The 11,464-nt window shown below is 35.3% G+C and overlaps 1 protein-coding gene across 1 annotated transcript; it reads right to left on the bottom strand.

The window, feature by feature from the left end:
* Positions 1 to 303: 303 nt before the first annotated feature.
* On the bottom strand, positions 304 to 4,189 carry LOC141630781 (uncharacterized). Its single transcript, XM_074443535.1, has 5 exons — positions 2,927 to 4,189; positions 2,703 to 2,821; positions 1,629 to 1,838; positions 1,087 to 1,388; positions 304 to 1,004 (listed from the first exon to the last, which is right to left on the bottom strand). Exons 1-5 carry the CDS (start codon positions 4,187 to 4,189, stop codon positions 304 to 306), a joined length of 2,595 nt encoding a protein of 864 aa, XP_074299636.1.
* Between the last annotated feature and the right edge of the window lie 7,275 nt (positions 4,190 to 11,464).

The following is an 11,464-nucleotide window of genomic DNA, read 5'->3' on the forward strand; positions in this document are numbered from 1 at the left end:
TTTGGTTCGGTCGTGAAATACCGTATTTTTGGCAATATGAAGTGAAGATTGATTATCACAAAACAAATCGATGGGTTTAGTATGGAACACTCCTAACGATGCTAGAAAAGACTTAATCCAAATTAGCTCGCTTGTTACCGCTGCCATTGCGAGGTATTCTGCCTCCGCCGTAGATTTTGCCACTGTTACTTGCTTTTTTGCTCTTCGGGCTATGGGTGAACCTTCTTAGCAGACGAAATATCCGCTCAAGGATCTCCTTGTTAATGGGCAACTCGCATAATAAGAATCACAAAATCCTTGCAACTATAAATTCGAATTTCCATTAATGATAATCCCCTTGTTCGGGTTCATCTTCAGATATCGAATCACTCGCATTGCTCCGTCCCAATGTTCTTTCCTTGGCTCGTGAACGAATTGTGAGAGCACGTGCACGGCATACACGAGGTCTGGCCTTGTAATCGTCAAATAAATCAGTCTTCCTACAACTCTTCGATATTTCATTACATCCTTCAACAACTCTCCCTTAGCTAAAGCAAGATTATGATGTTGTTGTATTGGTGTATGCACCGGTTTAGCTTGTGACTGTCCTGCCTCCTCTGTTATTCCTAATGCATACTTCCTTTGATTGAGTAATATCCCCTTTGAACTTTGCGCTACTTCAATGCCCATGAAGTACTTGAGGCGACCCAAGTCCTTTATGCCAAATCGCTTGTCAAGACATTGCTTAAACTCCCGACATGCCTCACTATTATTACTTACAATGACCATATCATCGACATACACAAGTACCCCAATGAAAATACAATCTTTGCTACATCTAAACGCCGAGTAATCGGCCCATGATTGGATAAATCCGTATTCTCGTAGAAATTCGGTTAATTTTGAAAACCATTTTCGCGAGGCTTGTTTTAATCCATACAACGATTTTTCCAATTTGCATACCTTGTTCCCGTCCTCCTTCTCGAACCCTTGCGGAATGCGCATATATACTTCTTCCTCTAAATCTGCATGCAAGAACGCATTGTTCACATCAAACTGTTAAATTACCCATTTCTTAGTTGCTGCAACGTCTAACAAACATCTCACGCTTGTCATTTTCGCCACCGGTGCGTATGTCTCGTGATAGTCTATTCCTTCCACTTGAGTAAACCCTTGCGCCACGAGTCGAGCTTTGTATCTTGATTGTCCCATCTGCCTTGTACTTAATCTTGTAAACCCATTTGCACCCAATCGGTTTCTTTCCATTTGGCAATGAAACGATTCTCCAGGTTCCATTTATCTCAAGAGCATCGATTTCTTTGCGCATAGCATCTCTCCACTTCGAATTCTTTGCAGCCTCGAAATAGTGTTGTGGCTCTCGTGTCTCGTTAATAGCTTCCAAGAACTCCCTGTGACCATTAGAAAAACAATTTGCAACAACGTAATTGATTAGAGGATAGCGAGTACCTGGTCTCTTGGATGGAGCTTGGACGGAATGAGCTCTTTGTATAGAGGGGTTTATTATTCGGGTCGATTTGCAGCTATAATCCTTGCGCCAAAAGGGCTCGAATTTGCGTCTGGCTCCTCTACCAAGAGCTTTTGTTTCTGTTTCGTGCCCTGCTGCACTTTCGTCATTACTTCCATCTCACTCAACCTGATTCTCCATGTCTTCTGGATGTCCCCGGACTGGCGTCTCTTGTTCACCAATTGACTCTTCACTCCCCCTGACTTCGTGGGTGTTATTGTCTAGAACTCCCTGATTATAATCTTCTTCTTGATGCATATTATCCACTACACTAGTTTCATGTTGTATATTTTGACTCTCCAAAGGTGTGCTATCTCCATTTGAATTTGACTCTCTAGAATTATGGGGTAGCTCATGCTCAAAAAAATGAACGTCCCTTGAGACAAACAACTTATTATTACTTAAGTCATATACCTTATATCCCATTTTATTGTGTGGATATCCTAAGAATAAACACCGCTTTCCCCGCTCCCCAAACTTGTCTCGGGCTCTATCTTTATTGTGCGCATAACAAAGACATCCGAATACTTTGACATTATCAAAACTCGGTTTTTCTCCATATAGCAGCTCATATGGCGTTTTATATCCTAAAATGGGCGTGGGGGTTCTATTAATTAAGTATGCCGAGGTTAACACGCACTCCCCCCAAAATTTAATCGGTAAATGAGCCTGAAAGCGTAATACCCTAGCCTTTTCAATAATATGTCGGTGTTTTCTCTCAACCCGTCCATTCTGTTGCGGGGTGTCGGTGTTGCTAGTCCTAAAAATAATCCCGTTTTCTTCATAATAATATTTCATTTGTCCTGATAAAAACTCCATTCCATTATCGCTTTGAACAACTTTAACACATGTATTAAATTGGTTTTTAACCATTTGACAAAAAACCCGCAATATCTCACCAGCTTCACCTTTGTCTTTCATCAAATATACCCAAACATATCTACTGTGGTCATCAACAATCTTCAAAAAATAATGTGAACGAGATAGACTTGGAGTGCTATAGCCTCCCCAAATATCGCAATGCATCAAACCGAATAAAAAACCATAACGTTTATTATTAAGCGAAAAAGGAGTCCGGGTTTGTTTAGCCCTACAACACGCATCACAAATATGACTAGAGTTCCAAGACAATTTATTACCAACCATATTCGAAAAACGGGATAAAATATTACTCGAAGGGTGCCCGAGTCTAGCATGCCCCAGCATAGACTCCTTCGTCACATCTACCTTGCAGGCCACATTTTGTTTTTCCTTCCTGAAATAATAAACCCCGTCTCGCGCATCACCCCGTCCAATCTCCATCCTCGAAGACCGGTCCTGCATAACACAAGAGTCGGAATAAAACGTTATTACACAATCGTTTTCTCTAATTAATTGTTTGACAGAAATTAAGTCACATTGCAAAGTGGGCACATAAGTCACATCCTGTAAAACAAAATTCTTGCTCAAAATAACTTCTCCATGATCAGTAGCTTCCACCTTTCTTCCGTCTTGCAATCCAATTAAGGATTTCTCCATTTTTAGAATATTTGTCAAACATTCTCTCCTTCCAGTCATGTGGTGCGAGCAACCACTGTCAATAAGCCATTCGACATCAATATTATTACTCATACCTGTGAATTTATCGCTACCTTCGGGACTCGAAGCCAACATGATCCTTATGCGGTCTATCTCCTCGGCATTAAAGGGTTGTGGCTGCGTTTCCGTCTCCTTTACAGTGGTTGAGGTGCCAACAGCATTCGCCTGGAATGTCCCGTTCTGGTTAGGTCCACCAGACCTGCCTCCTCCTCGGCCAAAGGACCCTCTGCCGCTGCCTGCTCCTCTCCGTCCCCTGCCTCTTCCTTGTGCTTTCACAGCTTCATAGCCATGCTTATCATAACACGCCTCCTCAGTATGGTAATATTTGCCACAATGAGTACATTGTGGTACACCTTCTTGAACCTCCACACTCTGATTTCCCCTAGCAGCTCTGCCACGTCCTGCTCCATACGTCTTTACGGCCATGGCCGCTTCAATTATCTTCTCCTTTTCCTTCATCATGTTGGCATGTCTTTCTTCCCTTAAAACAAGAGAATATGCCTTTGTAAGGGAGGTTATGGGGTCCTCCATCAAAATATTTGAACGAAGATTGCCATATAACGTCGAATCAAGTCCCATCAAGAATTGATGGACCTTTTCTTCCTCTCGTTCCTTTGTTAATGCAGCAGCAGCCCCACATGTGCACAGGGTGACACGAGAATAGTTGGCAAGTTCATCCCAGATTACCTTGAGACGAGTGTAGTATTCTACCACAGACTCCCTTCTTTGTTTGCACTCACTTAGTTCTCCTTTCAGTTCGTGAACCCGTGGTGCGTTTCTAGCCGTATATCGATCACGCAGTTTGTCCCAAATTTCCTTCACGCTTCCGGAAAATGTGATGCTTGCGTGTAATTTCTCCTCAATTGAAATTCTTAGCCATCCTCTCAACATGGCATTACATTGTCTCAATGCCACTAACTCGATATTGTCTTCTTCATCTCCTGGAGGTTTTCCGACCTTCCCTTCGATGAACCCTAACTTGTTCTTAGCATCCAAGCCATTTCTTACGGCACCGGCCCACAAATCGTAATTGTCACCATTAAATTTGGTTCTTGTGAGTGACATGTTAGGACTATCAGAGGGATGGAGATAAAGTGGCGACGACATGGGTATCACTCACTTTTCATGTTCTCCAATTTTCTTCCCTGAATCCTCTCCTTTTGTCATCTTGTTTTTCTTGGATTGTTTTCTTTGTTTTTGTTTTCTCTTAGATCTAGAAAAAAAAGGATCGTTGCTCTGATAACCATGATAAAACTAGGATCAAGAAGAAGGATGTTTTGTGGGAATCAAAGTTACATATTACTCAATGTCATATGGTACTTATATACAACATATACAACTCCTACTCCTATAGATTAGGAAACTAACTCCTAAAAATAATATATACAATCATATTAGTTCCTAATACACAGCTAACCAAATAATAAACTTTGACTAAACGTATCTAAATGATTTGCACAATATTTTTTCAAAGAAAAAGAACAGCCTATGTACTAAATGGGAAAGCTATCATCAGGCCATGTACTCTGTATGCAACAAGGAGCAAGGAACATCATTGCTATCTTTTATATGTCTTACCTACACTTCATCATTTGGATTATGCCTCAAAGTGTGTGGTAGTTATTCAATTTCTTTGATTTTCAAAAAACCAACGAAAATATCAATTGAAATGAAGATAAGAATAATACGAGTACTAAAAGTTGTGATCTTTTACCAGCCCTAATTTGCAGAATTATGAAAGTCAATTAACAAGGACAAAAGTCTATCTTCTATTCAATAAAAGTCTCCCTTTTGGTGAGAATCGTTTTTCCGTCCCTTATTTCGGGGGTTTTCTATTAATTCGTGGGTTTAGTTTCATCCGCAATATAGTCAAGAATAGTTCGTTAATGGTTTGCAGCGTGTTCCTTCAAAGGGTAGAAGTGATTTGTCAACGATCTTTGAAACCAGTCAGAAATCAAACGAAGGATCCCCTCAAATACTACATGAAGATAGCGATAATAGGACGAGCCGAATTGTCAGATGCTGTTTTGAGATCCCTAGTTCATAAGAAAATTATTTTTCTTTGGTTTCCATAGATTTGTTTTCGATTATACTTATTCTTTGTAAGTGACGTATGACGTTCTATTAATAAATTATTCTTTTCTCTAAAAAAAAATGACAAAAACATTCTGAAAGTCAGTAGTATGAGTAGAACACTGATTAGAACAATAACATTTATAACTGAATCAATTAGTGTACAACATAAAATTTTCGAATCTTTTCAAATCCAATTTTAATACTTCATACAGATCTAAGATAAACAAAAATTAAGAAACCCGAACTTTTCGGTTAAAACATATCTAAGATCAAAATATCCATGTAAATAGAACACCGGAGGATAATTCATACCTTACCCCAAATTTTGAATAGAAAACGAACAAATAAAAGTAAGATGATAACTAAACTTCAAAATTAACACAAATATATACAAAAAACAATGAGAAATCATACGAGAAACCAATTTATCATGAGAAATTATAGTATAAATCCTTCAATTAATGAAAAAATAACACTCGATGTTGAAGGAGGCGAAGACTTGAAGAGTAGGGGAAGTTAGTGGTGGTGGTCCACAGCAGCATGACGATGGCGGGGTGGCTTGTGGTGGCTGGATGTGGTGACGCGGGCGAGGTTTCCGGAGGTAGGGAGGAAGTGGCGGGTTTTGGGGGGTTAGGGTTTGGGAGTGACTGAGTGAGAGTGAGGGTGAAAGTAAGGATCACCTTTTTTTTTATAGAACTTATATGACGGAAATTCCGCCAGTTTCCCGTGTTTTCTAATTACCCTCAACCTAGTGTTTGTGAGTCTATCTGATGGCTTTTCCGTCAAAAAAGTAAACATTACCGACGGAATATCCGTCAATAAATACAAATTCTTAACCAAAAAATCCGTCAAATTCGTCACTCAGTGTGGCGCCAATGTCATTATTCAACCCGCCATTAATCTCTGACGGATTTCGCCATGAACACAATTCCGACGGAAATTCCGTCAGTTTCCCATATTATCTGACAGCTTTGTTTTTCCGTCAGATTTCCCGTCACTATTACGCGTTACCTTAGTAGTGAAACAAACCATTACCTATCCAACTCATTTCGAGTTGCTTTTCATTTTTTTTAATAATTATAAACTCATCCTCTCTCCTTATCTTAATAGCAATTATAACCCATTCAGTGGGAAGGAGGGAGTAAAATTTATAGCATACAAAAAATACCAAAGTATAATTACTAGAATAATGTACAATAAAAAAACAAAGCTACAAACAAGAAAGCTTTCTTATTAAGTACTCCCTCTGTCCCGGTTATTTGTAATCCTATTTCATTTTGGGGTGTCTTAGTCATTTGTTATCCTTTCTATTTTAAAACTGAATTTGAAAAGCAATTTGATTATTCATACTTAATTTGGTCCACTTGTCATTTAGTAATTTGCCCCCTCCTCTTTCCTTAGTTTTTGTGCCAAAACTAAAGTACAACAATTGACGTGAACGGAGAGAGTAAATACTTATGCGGTTATGCCTAATTTGGCTAATTGATAATTGCTTAGTTGCTCACTCATTAATATAAATCATACATCAGATTAAAGAGGTCGCATACTAAGGATGTGATAGTAGGTGATCATTATAATGCAAACAGGAGGGAGAACCTAACTACCTTACTTCATTCTTTTACCGTTTCAAAAGATTTCGATCAAAGTATATATGATTCAATATTCATAAATACTTAGTTCCAAACTCATAATCTCCAAATCAATTGTACCCTAATTCCCAAAATCCCAACGAATAGGAAAGAATGATTTTCTTACCCCAAAAGCATTCGCAAACATAATCAAAGATCTCAGTATAAAGCATACCTTTCGGAGACGGTAAATTTGAGACGGTGCAGTGATACTTTTGAGAAGATAAAATATTGAAAGATTTGGTTGCAATTTGGGCGTTGAATACCAATTAATGGACTATACAACCAGTTGTATATGTTGTACGGTGTAGAACCTGAGCTTTGTGTGAAAGTGTCTGAGCTTTATATTAAAGAATATGAGCTTTATTAGAAAGTATTGAGTTCATTCATTTACACATTAAAAACATGAAATTTAAATTAACTAAGAAAGAATACATGTAAGCTCGGATTCTTATACTTGGTTGTACCATGCTTATGGTACAACTGGATGTATAATCCTATTTGTGGTTGAATACTACTCCGTATATTTCCAGTTTGAGTGATTTGCAATATCCGGTTTTTTTTTTTTTTATATACTATTTTAATTTTTTTTTTAAGAATTAATGGGGGTGACTCGGTGAGGGTTCACCCCATCACCCCCTGTAACTCCGCCCCTGAGATTTCTCACCATTAAAAAAAATGAACTTTTCAATCTTCATTAATTTCTCAAGTAATACAAACTAAAATCAAACTCATTTATATATTATTAAAGATTTATTTTACTCATATTTTGCTTGTTAACTAAGTAAGAATTTTAATACTTTAAATTTTTTTCTTAAATTTTAATTTTCTTACTTACAAGCAAATATATTCACTACTACAAATAAGCACTTAAGCCACGGTTAAATTCACGGCGTAAGTGCTAAATTTCCGTGGCTAAATCATTTTACCACGGGAATACCTTCCGTGACGCAATTGGCCGTGGCAAAGAGATAGCTACGAAAAAAACAAGAACGTGGCTATTATTGAATTTTTGACCACGAATTCTCCCGTGGTTAATAACTCACGTGGCCAATAAAATTTCTTGTGGCGAAAAAATATTTCCCGTGACAAATAATATATATGAAAATTAAATAAATAAAACGTAAAATAATTTATTTATTTTCACAATGGATATCATATATGGAACCATGACACAGTTGAATGTTATTTGGTATCACCAATCATGCATCCGTGCGTATCGGAGAGGCTTCCCAGGAGGTCACCAATCACAACACTACTCTCACCTGAGCAAGCATAACTGTAGAGTTCTTTTGATATGTTACTGAAATTAAAAGTTAACTTTGTTGATATAATTAGCACTTTGAATCCTTTTAAGTTTATTTTTTTCTTTCAAAAAATTAGCTTTAGTAATATTTAATTACAAAAATGTTACATGATTTACAAATTTTTGCGGGAAAAACATTATATTGGCCAAAACAATCAAATTTTCGATGTTAACCTCCCGATTAATGATTTTGACGTCATTTTTTGTCGAAGGCAGCAAAACAATTTTCTCCAAACAATAATGTTAATCTTGTTTTCCTAACATTTTTTTATCTCATTAATTCATCGACATTCTTATTTTCATTTCTCTTGTACTCATTTTTTCATATATTTTTCTATACAAATTCTATAGTATGACCGTCGTACCTGCGATATGAAAAATATGACCATTTTTTTTGTTAAATAATGACCGCTTTTTATAACTAATGGTCTTTTTTTCCCAAAGTGGTCACTATTAACCAAAAAGTAGTCACTTTTTTACCCAAAAAACACGAAAAAGACTGTCGTACAACAGAATCGCTTATTTTCTTAAATAACTGATTTCTTTTTATTATGATTTATCATTTCTTTTCTCAAAGTTTTCACATTATTTACACATGTGACGTTAAATTATTATAATTTCTATATTTTCTCCGTGATGCGCTCATTTTCAATGAGAAAAAATTCTTCATATTTAATTTTTATGTTGATCATTTTTCCAATATGGTTTTCTCTTAATTGATTTGAGGGAGATAATTTTTTTACTTTCATTTATTAGCGCACTTATTTTATTTAATAAATTTTGTAATCTAATCGTTGTCTCTTTTTCACTCCTAAAAAACTTTTCACAAATTTTTTTTCTCAACAAGTTAAGTTTTATATCAAATTCAAATTTTTCTATAAATATCTTACAATAAAGTTGTAAATCTAATTTTGAATGAAACGGTTTGAAAATATATTAATTTAATATTTCTCTAAGATAGATGGTAAATAACTTATTTATTTAATTTGATATGCTATGTCTTTAAATGTTATACGATCATTTAAGATTGTTATTCAAGATTATAAACTTTAATAAAAAAAGTAAAAGAAATTCACGACTTTAATAATTAAAATTATATATTAAAACAAATTTCTTAAATTATCAATGTTTTGAAAAACATACAAAACATAACTGTGATTTGTAAAAAAATCAAAAAATTAGACGATAAACTTTTCTTTGCTTACGTATAAGTTTATAAAATTTAAATATTTCTTATTAAAGTAAATAAAATAATAAAAAATATTTATTAAATTAATCAAAGTGATTCCAAAATTTTATATTTAAATGTATTTTAATATTATTTATATTTGATTAAATTTCATTCAGATTTTGAATTTTTTTAAGGAAGCAATTTTTACGTTTACCTTAACAAGAAAATATCTTAAATTAAGCCGGAAAAGTTACTCGCCACGGGTGTTTGTTAGTTCGTGGCTAAAAAAATATTTGCCACAAAACATTTCGTGACTAAAACATTTCGCCACAGGCGTGGCATAGCTCGTGGCTTAAATGATTATTTGCCACGGGTGTAGCCTAATTCGTGGTGCAAGTGACTTTTTACCACGGAAAAAGTTATCCCGTGGCATAAATTTTAATCCAAAAAAATGAATAACTTTTTCCCGTAGCTAAGCAGAATTTAGCCACGAATTATAAATTCCCGTGACATAAATCGTGGCGCAAGTGACAATTTGTTGTAGTGATTTACCACCTTAAAACAAATTTTATTAATAGAATCTTAATATATATTTTAAAGGGTGGAAAAGTTTACATTGTTTGAGACTCTTTTTCTTGTCCGAAGAAGAAGAAGAAGAACAAGAACAAGAAGGTGGTGACGACATTTTGGACACTCAAAAAGCCGGATTTGACAATTTGCACTAGTTAGTGTAAGTGAATGATGACTAACCCTTGAAGATGTTATTTGCAAAAATAATATTTTCATTGTATTGTTTGAAATTATTGCATGCATGTTTTTTTAGTGAGTGTTTTATGATATTAAATAGAAAAATTATTACTAGCTAATTTTTTTTAAATAAGAATATGAATATTATGTTGCATGTTAATTTTATGAGCTCAAAGACCTTTATTTTATTATATATGGTGGTAGTAGGATGAATTACTAGATTAGTATCTTAAAAATAACTAATTATGCATTAAATGTAGTTTATTTAAGGTATTAATTATGGATCCTTGCATGCATATTAAAAAAAAATATATAATGGACCAGATTTTTACCTTAAATAAAACCGTATTTTTGATTGTGAAAAAATTCACTTTTATTGTATTAAAGTTAGATCCACTAATTATAATGGCTTAATATCACTTAAAACCTTTAAATTTGGACTAATGAAACTTAAAATATGGGAAAATTATGAGACTAAAATTTTGTGCCATAAAAATGATATTAGTATTCTGTAAAATTTAATTATAGGTCGAATATTTCAAAAAGTTTTGGTCAAAATCGAAATTAAAACACTAAAACCGATTTTCGAGTCATAAGCGATTCACTAAATATTTAATTTATGGAATTGCAGATCACAAATAATTATGAAATAATTATGAAATTTTATACACTAGAATAGATGAACAATCATGGATAAGTAAATCGAATTCACAATATCTAGAGAGAGAGAGAGAGAAAATCCCAAAAATATGCGATTTACTACTTAAAACCCTAAAAAAACCCTAAAAATGTCGATCGATTGTAGCGATCCGGTTCAATTTCCTCCTCTAAGCTCTAATTCAAACAATAAACAATCTGTGGAAGCAACCCTAGTCTCAGATCCTTCAACGTCGGTGGTGATTGGAGGGCCTGGGAGTGGGGATGGTAAGAAATCTGCAAATATTAATCAAGTAGTTGGAATTGCACCATATAATTTGGATGGAAGTGATCAGGGCGAGTCTTCTGACTGGGTTGTTCAGAATCGGAGGAAGGGTAAGAAAACTTTGCAAAGTATTCCGGAAGAAGCTGGTGAATTGCTTCAATTTTCTGATGAGGACGTGAAAGATGAGTTAGAATATTGGAGGAATTCCGTATATGGCTTTATCCTGGGTGCTAATCCACCTGTGGAAGTGGTGGAAGGTTTCTTACGCCGCCTCTGGGCAAGCAACCCAATTGATAAGATTTCCTTTTGTGCTAATTTTGTTTTTCTGGTTCGGTTTAAGAATGCTGCTGCTAAGGATCAAATCCTTCAACAGGGACACTTCCTTTTTGATAATAAGCCTCTTATTATCGAACCTTGGAGTGAGGATACGGCCTTAGAGAAGGAAGAGATCAAAGAACTTCCAGTCTGAGTGAAGATTCATAATCTCCCGCTAAAATTTTGGGGGAAATGTCTTCCGAGAATAGCTGGATTG

This window comes from Silene latifolia, chromosome Y (genome assembly GCF_048544455.1).
Source record: "Silene latifolia isolate original U9 population chromosome Y, ASM4854445v1, whole genome shotgun sequence".
Classification (NCBI taxonomy): Eukaryota; Viridiplantae; Streptophyta; class Magnoliopsida; order Caryophyllales; family Caryophyllaceae; genus Silene; species Silene latifolia.